General features: G+C 36.8%; 1 protein-coding gene across 14 annotated transcripts in view; it reads left to right on the forward strand.

Moving 5' to 3' along the window:
- Positions 1-19,582, forward strand: part of LOC115439258 (potassium voltage-gated channel subfamily C member 1-like) — a 61,602-nt gene that overhangs the window by 30,182 nt on the left and 11,838 nt on the right. For 2 of the 14 annotated variants that reach the window (XM_030163072.1, XM_030163070.1), the window contains exons 3-6: positions 4,793-5,774; positions 10,604-10,798; positions 11,826-11,954; positions 17,390-17,430. In XM_030163072.1, coding sequence (XP_030018932.1) covers positions 4,793-5,774; positions 10,604-10,798; positions 11,826-11,947 — 1,299 coding nt within the window. In that variant the 3' untranslated portion in view covers positions 11,948-11,954; positions 17,390-17,430. Of the gene's footprint in view, positions 1-4,792; positions 5,775-10,603; positions 10,799-11,190; positions 11,506-11,825; positions 11,955-13,775; positions 14,109-17,389; positions 17,431-19,582 lie in introns of those variants that run through there. The other 12 variants (XM_030163062.1, XM_030163066.1, XM_030163067.1 and 9 more) reach the window with 8 other exon arrangements.

The following is a 19,582-nucleotide window of genomic DNA, read 5'->3' on the forward strand; positions in this document are numbered from 1 at the left end:
AACTGCTTCTGTAAAGGACTAGTTCATGTAAAGATAGCTTCCACATCTAACCAGCCTTAACATTTTGATAATTTATCAACAAATAACTCCAAATACAGCATTTTATCGTCCCGGGCAACACGTGCTGGACGCTGCCTTGTACTTTGTGGCTGGCATTCCTGGAAGGTCACTTTCCCTGGCTAAATGCTTGTCAGCTAATCTCCTCAATAAACACAGTTGGCTCAGAGTCTTAAGTCTTCTGCTTAGTCTGTTTCTGTCATGAAGGCACTCAGAGAAAAAATGTGTAGGCTCACATCCAATTTTCGATTCAAAGGAAGTCTTGCAAGAGGGAACGGAGACCTTTCAAGAAAAATAACAGAAAACTGCTTCTTCCCCATTTGCTTAGTTATAAGACAACCATTTATACGTATGTTACTCTTGATATTGCATAAGTGCATAATGCTGAAGATACACAGCGACACGCACAATACACTGAGGGCACTCAGGCTTCTTATATATATGGGATCCACTCAAGTATGAATTACCTTTCTCTTTTGCTCTTCAGGCCATGTCTGTGTTTTATTATTTATTTGATAAAGCACAAAGTATACTGCATCTATAAATATACTGCAGGGCAAGAAGGAATGGACTGCAACAGCAAAAGATTGTGCAGAAGCCACGCATACGCTGGTGTTATCACGCTACTGTAATTGATTCAGTGACAATTGCACGGGCTTCAGTAGGATAATAAGCTTGGGTACATATAGACAGTGAGCTCACAGATCACAAAGCCAGTCAAAGCTAAGAAAATTGCCTTTTTTTTTTTTTTTTAGCAAAGTAGAAGTAAACACGCCTGGAAAATAAACATGTTGAGAAAATAACAGAGATCTCAGTAGTGGAGTGGTGATATAATGTCGCTTATTGTTTTTTTCTTGTTGTCCAATAAAATGTTTTGGCACTGAACAAGCAAGCAAGCATTAAGCTGCAACACACTGTAGTTAAGAAAAGATGCCAGTAGCGCAAAGACAAAATGATGCTCTCAAGGGATTGAAGAGGATAGAGGGAATGTCAACTACACCAGCAGAGGTGCATTAATCTACACATTACCTGTACTTTTGCTGGCCAAGGTACAGTAACATGAGGAATCCAGTCAAAAGTGGTTAAATCTAAACCTCAAGCACACTCAACAACAAATACACAATTAGTATATTTAACAAGTAAAAGTAATTCTCCTTTTATAGAAGCAGCCAAACTAAATCTGTATCCAGTCAGCTTTCTTGGATACAATCCCGCAATACTAAGAGGCTGATTCAGCAGGAGCTAAACCATTAATGTGCTTCTTAACTGTCAAAATGTTGGGATTTTCTCGCCACACAGAGGGTTAAACTCAACGATATAAACAGCAGTAAAAGTGTTCACGAGAAAACAAGAAGGTGTTGTGACAGGGAGTCAGTCAGTCCTGTCCAGTGTTCCAGGTTTCTTCTAAACTCAGAACCGTGTTGGCAGAAAGCCAAGACAAGCAGTTTTGCAGCGGTACACCATAAATACATCAGTTTAGACACCACAGCAGTATCGTTTATTTCACAGCCTGATTTGACCTCGGTCTCCGAACCTGAAACACCTACATGTTATTAGTCAAGTCAAGGGGCGCAAGTTTTCTGCCTTCGCTTCTGTTCTGTTCTGAAACAATCCCATAAAAAGTATTTCTCTCCAAATATTGAGCAAAATGACGGTTGTTATAGTCATATTTGATAGAAATGCAAAATGACTGAACTTCCTTTTGCTTTTCTTGTGACAAAATAGGATGTACTGTTGCACAAACTTTTTTGGAATGGAGTCACTTTGTAAAAATGACACACAATTGTGACCAAATTCACAATATACTTTAAATGAATACAATATATATGGTGCTAGTTCATCTCAAATAAATTGTGAAGTTTAATGGATGAATTAATGTCCCGTCTGTATTTTTGCCACGTCCACATCATCACTATCTCCACATTATTTTAAATATCCTAGCTGTTCCAAAGAGATTTGGAGAAGAGGTGTTTTGTATATGTTTTTAAAATAATATACACATGATAAATACTTGATAAATGACACCAATTAAATGCATTTAGGCAGTCTTAACAGGTTATATTGTTTACATTTGCAGAATGTATGTTAGCATCTCATACTAGTTTCAGTAGTCGCCTTTCCATTGATGCTCAAATTGTGTCTACATAACTTGCGTATAAACATTTGGACGATAATGATAATGGAAAAATGAATTTCAGCAAAACTCTCGTTTTTTGATGAAAAGTTTTTGCGCTGGCAAGAGGTGTTTTTTTGGGCATAGCAAAATTGGTATATCATGTAAAACTGCAATGGAAAGACCTTTTTCCGCAACTAGAGTCATGTGAATAAAAAAAAAAAAAACGGATGTTGACGGATGTTGCAACAAGCGAGGAAGAAGAGTTTTAAAAGAAACATGGCGCGGTATGTGTGGACACACAAGGAAACCCAATCATATTTTAATTTAGTACAGGATAGAGGGAAAATATATAATAATAATAAATGAATCTGTAAATCAACAAGACATTTATGTTCATTGCCATATTTATGAAATGTCTTCTTGTGTCATCTCGCAATGATAAATCCTCGCATTTGTGGTTTAATGGAAAAACTGACATCACACACTTCTGTTTTTTCGACATTTAATAAATATCGGTAAAGTTTTCCACAGATGTCCAGTGGAAAAGCCACTATTGTTAAGTAGCTCATGACAAGTTCAACTATTCGAACACTACAAATATTGGTATTAACAAAGACATGCTTTGTATTCAAAATTTCCTCGAAATGAAGTAATTTGGTGGCCAATTAAGTTCAATCAGTGGGTTGTGACCCAGCCGTTATGAATGGTTGTTCTGTTCTATAATGTTACCCTCAAAACAGAATGTACGAGAACCATGTAGTACATTGTTTTTGTCTGAAGATGTTGTTGTATAGAACAGAGCAGCCATTCAGAAAAACAAGAGCCAGAATGACAGATGATGTCCATTATATTCCATATCACATGTCAGGAATTGAATTAATTAAATGAACAACACCAAAGGTTCAAAACAAGTTACAATACACTGTAACTGATTCTTCTATTTTAAGATGTACACAAAATGGAAAACATGTTGAACTTCAGTCATGTTGTTCAGTCCTACCGATGACTTCATCAGTTGTTTGTTCATTTCCTCAAACAATAGAGTAGCCTCTCACAAAATCTTGATTACAAGGACTTTTTATTTGGCTTCCAAATGGATTTGCATTTCAAAAAATGTTCACAAGAAGTATGTTGCACATTCTATGTTAAAGGTCACTTTATAGAATAGAGTAGCCATTCACAGTGACCGGGTTATGACCCAGTCTTTATGAATGACTGCTCTATTTTTCTAACTAGAGAAATTAATACATAACGTCATGATTAATGGCATCATCGGTATCACTGAACTAAGCTTCCTTTGTTTTCCATTTTGCCTGAAGCTTAAAATAGACAGACAGATTGCAATGTAACTGATCTTTCACGATATACTTAATCACTTTCTTCTTGCTTAGGTCACACTTGGCACATGTTATGGAATGGACAGTATTTTTGACCCATAAAGAACCAAACAACCGACGACGACCAAAACATCTACTGATCTAAACTGTTTAATACCTGTTGATCCACTAATCCTATCAATCCATTTAAATAATTGGTGTAAAAATGCAGTTTGTCATCTTTTCATGGTCATCAGATATGACCTATTTGGACGTTCAGAGGCTCTGTAGTGAACGTGGAAACACCATCATCTTCTACAGCATTGATTCACCAGTAAAACCCATGTTGGATCAATGACAGTGGATGAAGACACGTTTTTATGTTCAGTTAATGATATCTTTGCTGCAAAACTCTTTTTTGTCAGTTTTTTCTGTTTTGATATGATAACCTTTGTGTTAACTCTGAGTTTTGATGAATGTCAAAATCAAAATATAGGAAATTAAATGTAGGAAAATGCATGATTTATGGTAGAAAATGCAAAATACAGAGGATAATGTTATAATGAATGATGATAAATCACTTAAGAAAAGTTAAATACAGAGAAAAAAACTATGTTGGAACTTCTACATAAGTAGCACCGGGTCTTTATGGGTTAATATCTTTTTTTGTTTGGTCTTCATCTTATTCACAGTTATTTACAACTGCCTGACTAATTTAATCTGTCCATGTTGATTTGCATCGTCACTGTTGGGCGGAAACTTTGCAAGTCCATTTTCTAGTCTTTTTTTTGCTATAAAATGATTCTACTGCTCAGTCTTCACACTGGTCTGACGGTTTTAGAAATATTTAACCAATGAAAAGTGCTGACAATGGCCTGTGATGGCATCTCTTAACTCCATTCTTTTATTTAGAATATACATTGTTTTACCAGTTTTCTGAAAAATAACCATTTTGGACATAAGGGTTTTCTGCCTGACAGCGACGATATAAACAATTACAACAACAAAATTATTACAATCACAATAAAAATGCTGGTTATTAAAAACAAAAACAAAATAGAGTACATCAGTAAAGATTTGTCAGTTCTTTTTTTTGTGGTGTAAAGCAGATTATTTGTGTTTTAGCACCGTTCTCAAAATGAAAATGATTTACCGTACACGATCACAGTGACTATTTGATTGAAACATTAAAAGAAGAGATGTTTTTTTCTCTTTGTAACCTTTTCCAAATTTTCTTGATTTGTGACTGACTTTCTCCTCTTTTTCCCCACTTTCTCCCCTTCTTCTTTGTGGTTTCTTGCAGTACGTGGCGTTCGGTTCCCTATTCTTCATCCTCATCTCCATCTCCACTTTTTGCATGGAGACGCATGAGGCCTTCAACACCATTGTCAACAGGACGGAGAACATCACGGTGGGCAACATGACCCGTGAGGAGATTGTATATGAGGTGGTGACCGACAGTTGGCTCACATACGTAGAGGGCGTCTGCGTCATTTGGTTCACCATCGAAGTCTTGCTGCGAGTCACCTTCTGCCCTGACAAATTGGAGTTCTTCAAAAGCACCCTCAACATCATTGACTTTGTCGCCATCCTTCCCTTCTATTTGGAGGTGGGCCTGAGTGGTCTGTCCTCCAAAGCTGCCAAGGATGTCCTGGGGTTCCTGCGTGTGGTCCGATTTGTCCGTATCCTCCGAATCTTCAAGCTTACCCGCCACTTTGTGGGTCTCCGAGTCCTTGGCCACACCCTTCGTGCCAGCACCAATGAATTCCTCTTACTCATCATCTTCTTAGCTCTTGGTGTCCTCATCTTTGCCACTATGATCTACTATGCCGAACGAATTGGCGCCGACCCAGACGACCCGACAGCCAGCGCCCACACCAACTTCAAGAACATCCCTATTGGATTTTGGTGGGCCGTCGTGACCATGACCACACTGGGCTATGGAGACATGTACCCAGAGACGTGGTCAGGGATGCTGGTGGGGGCGCTGTGTGCCTTGGCTGGTGTGCTGACCATTGCTATGCCTGTTCCTGTAATTGTCAACAACTTCGGCATGTACTACTCTCTGGCCATGGCCAAACAAAAGCTGCCCAAAAAGAAGAACAAACATATCCCCCGAGCACCACAACCAGGGTCCCCCAACTACTGCAAGCCAGATGCGCTGGCAATGGCTACTGCATCACCACAAAGAATCTTGGGAAATGTCCTAGGTGGTGTGATGGGGTCTGGAGGCATAGGGGGTGACTGTCCTCTAGCCCAAGAAGAAATTATAGAGATCAACAGAGGTGAGATCATTCATTTACATTCCTTCTGTGCTTCCTTTTCTTTTTGGAGTTTTCAGTTTGCATCAGATTTGATTCTTCTTCACAGGAAAAATGCGTATTACCACAGTGATAATTCAAAGGGTCGTGAGGCGGGTTAGTGTCAGGAGAAAGAAGTGGGAGGACTATCAAGAAATGATGCATAGTTGATTCTGGATCCACCCTGGAGAAATCACTGGCCCATCAGATCTCATGTGTAATTTATGATCAAGTGGTAGGTCCACAGTTGCCTAAAGGCACCCATCTGTCAGTGAAAAACAAACACTATGGAAGGAAAATGAACTCAATTATCTATTAAAACAGCTTAATGCATCTCAATTTGGGCTGACTTCACATATTTTCTCCCTGGCAGAACCACTAAGAACCGAAGGGTAATTTGTTCTTTGTTTGCTCTCAACATGCAGTAGCTCTGGGCGTCAGTCACACATAGCAGTAATGCACCTTTAATGCATTACATGACTGCCTTAGTCATCACTAAGAAAACAAATATGCAACCACAAAATACTGGTTTCATCAGGGCTTTTATTCCCACCCACCTGACTTCCTTATAGTTGAAAAAGGAGTTTTGAATGTTTTTTTTTTTTCTTGTTCGATTTTTTTTTTTTAATTAAATTGTCATTATCAAAAGGACTCTGCTGTATTTTAACCCTGCGGTATCTGGGTGCGCCTTTTAGGCACACTTTGCACTTCATGTTAAAAAATGTTATATTATTTTTCACAATTTAAATAAGGTTAGAATTCAAAAGTTGTTCATTTTTGCATGATATTTAAAATTCTGGCCGCCAACTAAAATTTGCACATTGTAAACAAAAGAAAATTACAAGACTAGCATCTGTCTCCCAGGTGTGCCTAAAACGCACTATTTCTAACATTTGATAAGTATGATTTGCGCTGACCTTGATTTACAAAAATAAAATCAAATTAGAGCAGAAAAATAAATCAGTATACAATATTTAATAGTTTGATTTATAGGTGTGCATTTTACGCACACTTAGTGACAGATGGTAGTATTTTTGAACATTTGACCTAGCGCCAAAAATAATAATACAAATTAACCAATGTTGGAGCTAATCATTGACATATGCCAGGCTGCAAAAATCAAATAATAGGAGATCCACTTTTTATGTAGTGTATTGAAAAAAAAAAAAAAATTGTGTTTTTTCTATCCAAAAAAATGGTTTGTTTACATTACAAACACGGCATTTAAAGGGTTAAAAAATGTGACAGTTATTGAGTATTTGGTATTTTTTATTTACGGCTCAAGTTGATGAAATAGAAAAAAGTGTAAAAGTGTTAAAAACAAACTATATGAAATTTTTTTTGACATTATTCCCCAAGTGTACCGAAATGGCACACTTGGTGCTTAGTAAGGGTCTTGCTGGACAGGATACAGGAGGGTTAACACACAAAACAATACGTTTACATAGCAAAATATTGTAACAGTAAGCACAAATGTATGGATTTTTGTTTTAGTTCATTGCGTTTTCATAAAATATTAAATTAATCCATCAAAGACATGATTTGCTAAACATATCTCAATCAAAATCTACATCTCAAAACAAAAGACCCACACATATCATGTATATTTGTCACAGAATTGAACATAACTGAGGTAAAATAGCTCAGTTTCATTCATTTTACTGATATATATTGGCATTACTGTATGTTGTTTCATTCTTGTGAAATATCTGCAAATAATAGTTTAAAGTTTTCATTTACACAGTCATGTGAAAATAAGAATGGTGTTTCTGTTACTGTACAATGAGTAATTTTTATCCACAGAGGAAGTGGATACATTGGAACATTCTGCTGTGTTGAGTTCAGAATTTGCTTCCTCTTTCACTTCTCCTTGCGTACAGTTTTTAACAGGTGGTGTGCAGCATTAAGGTGGATTACCATCAGCTACTACATCTGAACATAGACCAGAGTTAATATTTGCCTTTGGGGTATCTGCTTGTCATTCCCTGTTTCTGGGTCCAAACCTGTTCATTCCTCTGTATTCAATGTGCTGCAGTACTTCATCCCTGAGTCCAAAAACATACAGTTGTCATTTCATCACTTTCCATGTGATGATAAAGAGGAACTGGAAGAATTTCATAAGTAAGTAACATTAGGGTGTTAGCTAAGTAACATTAGTTCCTGACTGGATCTTTATAGTTTCCCCTGATATAAAATAAAGCTTTTCTGAGGTGTTTCACATCTTCATACTTTACATTTCATTTGTCAGCTCTTTATCTGTGCTGTCCAGTTCAGGAGGAGGTGACTAAAATCACTGTTTACACCCATCTGAACATGAAGTGAAGTAAAAATAGACCAAAAGCTATTAAGACACTTCAAATCCTGATCTAACCCAGGTACAGTAAAACGCAGACTGTGGACAATTGCACTAATCACTGTGTTTAAGTTAAATAATATGAATTAGGTCCAATCTGAGCTCTCACTAAACAGAATAGGCATTGTAAATATGCTATTATTGACTGTTTGGACCTGGAAATGAGTTCTGTGGCACCATGACGCCAGACATAAAGGTGTCATATTTTGCTAAACCCACTTTTATTAGTCTTAGGTACATTTATTTGTGTATTTTGGGACACTAATAGTTCCAAAAGTTTGAATTTGAACCCTCCAGGTACCCTCCAAGTTATTTTTATATTCATTCCGGCGAAAATTGGGTGGATTTCAATTCCTGCTTAATTTTTTTTACATATATAACTAGTTACGACATTTGCACATTTAAGGTCCAGGCTTCCGAGTACGCCGTAATTGTTTATCAGCAGCAGCGGTTGTAGTCTATCCTGAAAATATGTCCAAACTTTGAGCCGATTACCTAAAATGTTCAATTGTTGGTTGAAGGGGACAGAGCAGCACAGCCAGCAACCAGGAGGGGGTGGGGTGTGAAGTGGGTCATTTGCATTTAAAGGGCCAATGCTCAAAACGACCTTTCTGGTGTCATTACTCAGAAATAGGATTGAAGATGGACCTGTGGAGTTGAATTAATGAAGAATTCAGACCCAAGCAGAGCATTTACAGTTTATGTAGACCATAGAAAAATGTTTCAAATGCATAATTCCATTTAAAAAAGCAAAATATCACTTCTTTAACCACATTCAAATGGTTCAACACCTGATAACACCGATGATCACACACCATGAACCTCTAGTGTTAACTCAATACAGGGGATATGGTGTCATATGAACATTGCTGGAAAGGTTTGATATGATGGAAGTACACAAGACAGTAAAATGTATAAGACAGGTATTTTAATGTGGAAATGTTACATATTGAAGACTTGTTCATGTGCTATTTGTGTTTCATTTATAGTGGCATGAGCAATGGAAACCTTATAAACATGTACTTTATTAGGAGACCCAACAGTTAGAAAATAGGTTAAGACCTTTGTAACATCTTTGTAAAAGGAGAAAATAATTCTCTTACTATGACAACAAAAAATCAACAAACTAAATTATTGTATTCACTATAACTGAGTTTGAGTAAATTCAAACAACAGAGTTCAGTCCACTGGAGGCAGTGCCCCGTCACATTTACTGCTTTTTTTTTTCTTTTTCCTTTCCTATATTTAGTATACAGAAATAGGTATTGGATTTTGCAAAACTGATTGTTGACATGGGATATAAAATATTGGTTAAATAAAAACAAAAAGCATGCACTCATTTATTTATTTATTCATTTATTCTGATCCAGATCAAATCAAATGCATACAGCTTTACACTTCCTCACATTTTAAGATGTTTTTACACCAAAAAATGAAATGGAAGGCATTTTATGATTCAGTGGAAACCCTAATCAAATGAAATTCAATAGAATATTTTTTTTTATAATGCAAAATGAAATGAAATGAAATAAAATAAAATAAAATGAAACTCCCACAAGGATTTAGCAGCTCAGGAAATGGAAAATGAAATGAAATAAAATAAAATAAAATAAAATAAAAATGCAACTTCTACAAGGACTAAACAGCACAGGAAATGGAAAAGTAAAGTAAAGTAACTTTAAATAAAATAAAATAAAATAAAATAAAATAAAATAAAATAAAATAAAATAAAAACACAATTTCCACAAAGACTAAACAGCTCAGGAAATGGAAAACAACAACAACAACAAAAAAAACTAAACTAAAATTAAACTAAATTCCCACAAGGACTAAACAGTTCAGGAAATGGAAAATGAAATAAAATAAAATAAAATAAGGAAAAAAAAAAAAAAAAAAAGAAATGAAACAAAATAAAATAAAACTCCCACAAGGACTAAGCAGCTCAAGAAATGGAAAATGGAATAAAATAAAATAAGATGAAATAAAATAAAAATGCAACTTCCACAAGGACTAAACAAGACAGGTAATGGAAAAGTAAAGTAAACTTAAATAAAATAAAATAAAATAAAATAAACTCCCACAAGGACTAAGCAGCTTGGGTAATGTAAAATAAGATCAAATCAAATCAAATAAAAAATGCAATTTCCACAAAGACTAAACAGCTCAAGAAATGGAAAACTAAACGAAACTAAGCTAAATTTAATTAAATTAAATTCCCCCAAGGACTCACCTCAGGAAATGGAAAATAAAATAAAATAAAATAAGATTAAATAAAATAAGATAAAAATAAATAAATAAATAAAATAAAATAAAATAAAATAAAATAAAATGAAAAGTGCAACTTCCAGAAGGACTAAACAGCTTAGGAAATGGAAAACTAAACTAAACTAAAAATAAAAAGATGTGTTTGTCATAAGACTCATATTTTTTCACCGCTCTCTCCGCCCCACATTCCCTCCAGATTCCAAGCAGAACGGTGATGCAGCCTCGGCCGCTCTGGCCAATGAGGACTGCCCCACCATCGACCAGGTGCTCAGTCCAGACGAGAGGAGCCCTATTGGGCGAGGGCCTACCCGGGAACGCTATCAGCAGGACCGTGCCTGCTTCCTGCTCAACACCAGGGAATTCCGTGCCACAGATGGGAATGTGCGGAAAGGTACGTTTCACACCGGGAGGCGGATACATAATATAAACACGTACATCTTATATAACAGGCTCACACACAGACAGATGCCAGGCACAATAAACATATTTGTATGTTAGGTGGGTAGTTGCAGGCGATGCAGATAAACACATGTAGGATTTAAGATCAGATTCATTCAGAAAAGATGGGTTGGATGGGAGAGCACACATAGAATTAAGTTTGGATGCCTCAGCTATAAACATATACGGCTCCAATCGCAGCTAGCAGCAAACACACAGTCATACAGTTCCACACACATTCAGTACACTTACCTCTTCTGCTCTGCTCTATTTGTTTCCACCTCTTCACACTCATGTTGTCTGTGTCTCCATCACCGCTTGATATATTTTTATTTCTTCTGTCAGACAAGATTTTCTGTCGGTCTACTTCTCTCCTTTGTTCCTTTCTCTTCTCACTGCCTCGGTCACGTCTTGCCATCTTTCCGTGGTGTCTGTGAATTTTGTTCCGTGTCCCATAATGTCACATTCATTCATGCTCATAAACGATCTCTGTCTTTCTCTGTCTTCTGGGCTCAGACAGTTGACCATGCATTAATTTACTTCTCGTCACTTCTGTTTCTCCCTCTCTGTTTCTCTCTTTCTCTCTCTCTCCTGCCTTTCATTGTCCTTTTTTATTTTGCCTTGCCTCCTTTCCTCCCATGTAATGACCCTCCTTCCTTCCTTCCTTCCTTCCTTCCTTCCTCCCTCCTTCCCTCACCGGTCCTACATTTCCCCCTCCTGGCTGTCTTCTCCCTCTCCCCTCATTTCCCCCTCCCTCTTTTCCTTTGTGCTACATGTGGATTCCCCCCATTTTGCTTTTGTTTGTCGTTTCTTTTTCGTTTCTAAACCCCATATGCATCATCTTTGTGCTCATGAAAACCTAACACCTTGATTCATTTACTACTCTTATCCAACCACCACTACCGCCAAACCTGCACCAACCAAAACACTCCCTCACACTCCCTCCAAACTTTCAACAACCCCTGTTGACAACAAACTAGAGGCAGCAGCCCTGGCACCCAGCCCAGACTCCCCTCTGACTGAGGATTGGTATAAGATGGAAGGGTCTCTGTTACAGCAGGACCTCAATGCAAACTCCACCTCCTCCTGGATCAAACCATAGACCAGAGGTAACACTGAAACAAAAGTTAAAGCAAGGAGGCTGTAGTCTAGTTGAAAAGCTCCTGTTAAAAAAGTTGATCTGGCTTTCCGTGAACTAGCATGTTTTAACACCACTGCACTTAAACACAGCCACAGATGCACATATGAAGCATGACACACATCACCATCTTCACATTGTTGTCTCTATGTGTTCGGTATCACCTATAAAGAGTCTTCTCAGTGTCATTATGAGCTAAGGTTAGGTAGAAACTTCAGGTAAATACAAGGTGTCCCAAAAAATGTATACACACTTTAAATAATTGTAAAGTAGGTGTTTATTAAAAATCATTTAATTTTCAAAATGTAAAAACATAAAATGTAATTAAAAAAAAGTCTAGTGGTGTGAGGTCTGGTGAACACAGAAGGTATTCAGCGAACCTCTCCGTCTAATCCACCTGTTTGGCAAGTTCACCAGACCTCACACTACTAGACTTTTTTTATGGGGATCCCTAAAAGACAAAGTCTACACTATGAAACCTGCAACAGTCGCTGAATTGAGAGCAGCCATTGAGTGTGAATGCACGCAGATACCAAGGAAATTGTTTCATGATGTGTGCGATTCCATTGCTTGGCGTTGTCAGCAGTGTCTGGACCAGAACGGACGTCAGTTTGAGAACAGGCGGTGACAAAACAATAAAATGATGTTTGTAAATTCTATTACATCTGGAAAATTAAATGTATTTTAATAAACACCTACTTTACAATTATTTAAAATGTATACATTTTTTGGGGACACCCTGTATATGTATATATTATGCTGTGTTCCAGGCAACCCGTAACTCATGTTTTTCCAACCTTCTACCGGTGAAAATGCACTGGAATGGCAGTCAAACCCGTGACTTCCCACCTGTGAATTCGTACTAGATCGATGTACTCCCAGTTCCGAGCTCTGACGTCACATAGCCCGTCAAATGACAATGGCGGCCCCCATGTTTATGCAGATTGTTTATTAAAAAAAGGTATTACTCTAATGTTATTTATCTGCAAATGTTCTGCATAATCAGCAGCTGCTCTAGTGTTAGCTAGTTTTCAGTCCATTGAGTGCAAATGTACAACTAATATAACAGCTTCTTTTGCCTTATGCACCGTTTTTCCTCCTCTTTTTCCCTCAAATAAGCATGGAGCAAAAACACCTCTGGGATAGAAATGACTGTAAATGAGCATAAGCCCCGTACGATCCAACAGCCATGTTGGTTTGTTTACGTCTAACTACCACAATTCCCTGCACTCAGGCAGTTTGGCGTGACTTGCCTGGAACGCTACAAAGTCGTGAGTCGTGGTTTAAAGTCATGACTTACGGGCTCCAAAACCTGCCTGGAACGCAGCATTAGTATTTGGATGGTAAATGCTTATAGTTGTGAAATCAGCCCAACATTGTAACTTAACATGTGTTTCATTACAGTTGTGAACTTTGCAGCAATGTTAAAATTAATCTATTATTTACACAAAACCTTTCTTAATGTTCAAGATGTAAAAAAAAAAAAAAAAAAAAAATTGGAAAGAAAATGGTACTGCTTTGATAATGAATAATAGTGTGCACATTTTGGTGTATACTTTTGTGTGTATGTGTCTGTGTGAGGGCATAACACTTGCAATACAGTCATAAAGTGCGAGTCCATGTGGGCAAACACTTCCAGCAGCTCAGCTGAAAAAGAACCCAGTTGTCATGTCCTGTGTCAATAACTGATGAAAAAAAAAAAAAAAAAAAAACACTGAAGAAGATTGAATGGGAACAGCGGGTCACATTGTTGTCTGATGTGCCTCTGTGTTGTTGTTGTCTCTCTCTTCAGGTTGTGTCATATCACGCGTGTGTATGTGGGCTTTTTCATTCTTACATGTTATACACTGTGTCTCTGTCCTCTCAAAGCCGTCTGAGTGTTGTGTTTGTGTTGTCGTGTGTGGCTTATTTTGTTTTTTCCCTTCTACTGTGTTTATTTGTGTTACTCCCTACCCCAAAGACCTACACCTTGGCAAAGAAAAGGACACTGCACTTCAAGAAGTTTGGCCTCCATAATTATACCTTTTTGTACACAATACAGTCACGGAAAAAATTATTAGACCATCAAAAGTCATCAAAAACGATAGTTATGCAATCAAGTACTAACTCCTGTGTGTATCATGTGACTAAAACAGACAGAAAAGAAAACATGGAATGCCTAAAAGCACTGTTTTTGTCAGTACAATGCCATAGATATTGATTAAGAACTGAAGTGATTTTGCTTATTATCAAGAAAACATGGAAAATGTCTAGATATCAGCTCTGAAATTAAACTCTTACGAGCTATTTTTGTTGTTATCATTATATTTGTCCAAACAAATGCACCTTTAGTTGTACCAGGCATTAAAATGAACAAGAAACTGAAGAAAACAAGGGTGGTCTAATAATTTTTTCGCGACTGTATATTATGTGGACATACTTAAACTATAATGTAGCTACAGTGACACTTACAGGCTGCAGTTGAGTTCAGGTGCAAACATGTGCATACTGACTTTCACATATATATATATATCTATATATATTGTGTTTTATGTAAAATCAATTGTCAGACCTGATAGATTCTCCTGTTTTTGTCAGTGAGTGCAGTGATGTAACACAAACATAATTTTTCCAAGGCCAAAGGTCATTTGGGTTAGTGGAGCCATGACGGTCAAGGGATAGTACCTCTTGAAACATGCCACGCTGAAAACAAGCAAATGTAAAGAATGCCATTGTACCTTGACTTTTAAATCAGTTACTGCGATGCTGATTTACAACAATATTCTTGTGCTGTGAGCGTGTAATGGATCTGAAATACTATTCCCTAGACCATGTAACTGTGCTTTCAGTACCTAGTGTAGTCCAAAGTTCAGGTCCTTTTGTGCTCTCACTGTGGAGTCTTGGATAGATACCCAAAGGATTTTAAGCTGCACTTGGTGACTGAAACACTTACAAACTTAATGACCAGACAGAAAGACAGACAATCGCTATGGCAGATTTGATTGAAAAGTGGCCACGTTCTGTCTAAGGTAAGCAAAGACTTGAGTCGTTCAAGCCATTCCTTTAAAGGTCCCTGACATTGCTTCAGTTTCAATTGTTCCTATGTATAAACTGTAGTTTAAGCGCTATAAAATCCCTCTTTAAAGCAAATCAGGAGTCCGTGGAAGAGAAAAAAAATGAGGGCAGGAGTCACTAGGGTGACGCTGTAGAAGAAAATTCTGCACTACTTAATCAGGGTTTTGGGCTCACACAAAAAGGTTGTGTGCAGTAATTCATACATTGCAGTTGGGGATCTGTAATGTTACCGAGTTAATCTGTATCAGTACTTAGAGCCTTATGCACTAGAGAAATGGATTGTACTTACAGAAAATTCCATATAAATTGGAGTTTTTTCTTCTCACGTCACTGTAACTGGACTCTCTAACATCAGTTGGAGATTTCTTGTGAAAATGGAAGATAATATAGAGCATGTTCTTTAATGAAACATACAGCAGGTTCTCCATGTTTTTAAAGAGGGATTCTCACGCTGTCTAAAAGTCATTCTTGTGTGCTTCACTTGTGATTTATTTCATAGATACATGCATAAGATGTCTTTGCCAACTTATTAGCTTGTCTTCTCTTTAATTGTTGGCCTTTTGACTTCCTATGCACCAAATGCAATAATGCATGGCTCACTAAGGTCAAACGGTCGATCACCTTTTGACTGTCCCACTCCGAATCACCCTTTTAAATCTTCCTCCAGGATCTCAGACTTGTTGGTTTCTGTCTCTCCTCCTCTTCCTCTCTCTCTTACACTCTCTCCTCAGTTTGTTAGTCTTAAAAGTTACTCACTATATGTATGTGTTTTGGGTTTTTTTAAGGAATTGTTAGGATTTATTGTGAGCTTCTTTTTGTTTCATGGTTTATATTTTTTTTACACTGTGTGCACTTTCATTCAGTATTTTTGTGAAGTGTAAATGTAGTGATTTGTAGATTTTTTTTTTTTGGTGTGTTTTGTAATGTGAACACTTCTTTTAAATGTACAAAGAAGTAGGTTATATTTCATTTGCATTAATATGTTTTGCTGTTGTCTGTGATTATTGTGTTTTTTAATGGCTTTGAGTTTTGTGCGGCGGTATTTTCTTCTGTCAGTTTGACTTCCCCCTATGTTCCTCCTGTGTTCTCGTTTGAGTTTTAACCTTGTGTGCTGTTTTCTAAATTGAAAAAATGAGAAAAACTCATACCAAAGACCACTGATTGTGATTATTTTCAACAACTTCCACCACTCTTCAATTTATGTGTTTTGGAAACAGACACATGTATTGTAAATATATATTTTAAAGAATTCATCAGCTAAGCTTCATGAGTTTAGCTCTAATTATAGATACAAACTGAACCAAAAATGCATTGTTGTTGAAAATATCTATATATTTTATAGTATTTACTTACCATCAACTACAATCTGCGCTCTTGACAAATAATGTCTTGTATCCAGTGTCTTTAGTAGACTATTTCAGGATAAAAGCAACTAAAATGCATCTCTAAATTGAACACCTAAAACCTTTCTTGTGTTCAGTAATTCATGTGAAGTTGTGTTTTATATGCTAACACTTGTCACTGTATTTTTTGAATCATATACAGTATGTAAAATCTGTTTTCCATTGCCATGCATGCTCTAAAGTGTGTAATAATACCACTGTTTTCACTACTCTGTTGTCTCATCACAACAACCTGCAAATATTTTCAGACTTTTACCTTGTCTAAATAATACAGTAAACTATATACATGTATGTACTGTGTGCACATACAATAAATATGTATGTATATGTGTTTTAAATATGTATATATATATATATATATATATATATATATATATATATATATATATATATATATATATATATACATATATATATATATATGTATGAAATATTAAACTGATTTGGCTTTAATGATATAATGATAACAGCTGACAAGTCTGTATGCCCTACATAGAGTTAAGTAGAGGCTGCAGGATACAGTAACATGTCATCTAATGTTCCCCAAAGACATCCCATGTACTGCATATACAGAACGAATGCACTGGGGCTTTAGAAATGGCCATAAAGAGATCAATGCATCTAATTATAGGTAACAGGAGATCACACTGCCTTTAACTGGCAATTGATCCCATGTAAGAATGATACAGCATGTGGCCATGCTAAGTATAGCATCTGCAGAGTCAGCGTTTCTCTGCTGTCTGCATACATGCATACATACATACATACATACTTAAAGTTTCATAGTGGTTAAGTCTTATTTCATCTGTTTTTCCTTTCATGGTAACTTCTGTGGTAAAGAGTCTGCTCAGAATATTTGCAGTTTTTTCCTGTCTCTGTTCTTCTGTGTTGTCCCTCTTCATAACCGTCTCCTTCTGTGATTAACACTCATTCTCCATCCCATCCCCAGGCCGCCACTGCAGTGCAAGTGTAACTAAAGTCTGACTGTAGGTAGGTATGCACACCCTCCATAGTGTAAATTAAGTGTGACTTTGGGTATGAATTATGTCATCACTGAATACAGTGACAGCCAGACTCAGTATATTTCCCCTGACGGATAATCCCACAGCACAAACCCCCTGTTGATGTAAATACAGTAGTTAGTGAAGAAGGAGCTAGTGGACTGTGACAGACTGCAGTGGCTGGGACACAATTAACTGTATAAGCATTTTTAGAGGGGGTTCTCTTTACCTTATCAAGTGGCACTTACTGTGAATCAGTAGACAGTCATCCTTAGCTATGGAGCAGTTGTTTATATATATGTATATGTATATATACATATCTGAAAATCAAACAAGAATCACATCACAGCTTGCTCTTCATCAGTTCCACCTTTCATCTACTCAGTTTATAAGATTTTCTTTTGTTTTCCCCATAGTTTTTCTCATATCTCACCTGACAAGTGTTTGAAATAGTTCTAACCCTGGACTGAAAAAGTGGATTAAAAGAGACAAAACAATGGAGCCACATGTTAAATCTCAGGGTTGAATAACTTCAATTTTATGTTTATTTACAGAATATGAAACATAATGTAGTCCTTTCTGCATGAGATCGAAGAAAATTTCTTAATGGTATCCAAAAATGTTTTCCTCATCATAGAGCTTCTTCAGACCTTCTTTCTGTGATATCATAAAGGTTTCATCACTGCTAATAACAGGCATTACAGACCTATAATAAAACAAAACATTTTAATATTTCATAAAAAAAAATGCAATTTGTAGCAAAAGATCAGATGATATTAATGTAACAGACTGAATTAACTGTAAAACTAAATATGAAGCTTAACAATTTTATGCGGATGCAGCTTCATTTTGCTATATTATCTATTTGTAGTGACTATTGTAGTTGTCTTGATTGATTTTTATGGCCTCAGCTCATAAATTCGTCTGATACCAAGTGCATACTTACTTCCTCCAGACATATCCCACTGATGTAAAATAAAGTAAACTTTAGAAAGAATCTTCACAATACAGACAAAGCCAAACAGCTTCTCAGAAATGTTTTGTGTGACATGTGGCTTAAGAAACCCAGTGAAAACGCATCATCAATATTTTACAGAGTTACCATCCGACTAATGTGCCTGAGCTAGTCAGAATAAAAAAAGGACTTTTATTTATGGTTGGCTAAAGTGATGTGTATTCTAGAGTGGTGGAGTTGACCACTGTGCACCACAATATTGCCGTACTTATTCTGTTTTTGCAGGAAGGCACAAAGGGCGTCATACTGTACCAATGGGTGTTCTTTGTTGTCCAGAAATGACCTTGAGATGGTTGGAGTTTAACACAGATAAACTCTGTTTGCATCAGAGGTTTATTGCATTTCCTGAAACTGAATAACCTATTTATGCTAAAACTGTAAAACTCCATCCATTATTGGTCAGTTAGCCATTGTTAGGGCAGACCCCTGCTACCTACCAATGGTGGTGTTTTTCACCTTGTGCAACAACACTGTCAGCGCAGCAGAACCTTCTCTGTGGCTGCTTCCTAAAGGGGGAATTAAATGTCTGCATGCTGGGTTACACCAGTACAGTACAGTACAATGGGAAAGGACACACATGTGCTATTTCTTACATAAATTGGTTACTGTAAATTCAACAGTGCAACTGCATTGTGTTTTTGGTCCGAAAGCCACCGTTTTCTCCCAGTGTGTCATTTCCTATTGTACTCCGAACATGAACTGGTCTCCATTACAGGATGCGATTACGGGGAACGTGAGTGGTTTTCTTAAATGTAACGGGGGACGTTTAACTCTGTTGGCCATTTGAAGTTTAGCGGAATTAAAACAATTGCTAAGTGGACTTTTTCTGTTAAATACAAGGCAGTATGTTATTATACACGACTTTAGTTTGTGATGTTTCTAAGCCTTTTTATCACCCTAAACTTCACATGGTCAACTCCTTCAGTAAATCAGTAATATCTGAGTATTTGCTACTGTTTGTTTCTGTTAAACTGTATAATTCTGGCCACAAAGTTGTCTAAAACACCCACCACACTGAAACATCATACAGTGTTGGGTGCTTTATTCAACAGGCCTACTACAAGTGTATTCTTCTTAATATTTAAAAATCTTTTACTTTCCTGTTTTGAAAAAAAAAAAAGACATA

Source organism: Sphaeramia orbicularis, chromosome 19 (genome assembly GCF_902148855.1).
Source record: "Sphaeramia orbicularis chromosome 19, fSphaOr1.1, whole genome shotgun sequence".
In the NCBI taxonomy this organism is placed as follows: domain Eukaryota; kingdom Metazoa; phylum Chordata; class Actinopteri; order Kurtiformes; family Apogonidae; genus Sphaeramia; species Sphaeramia orbicularis.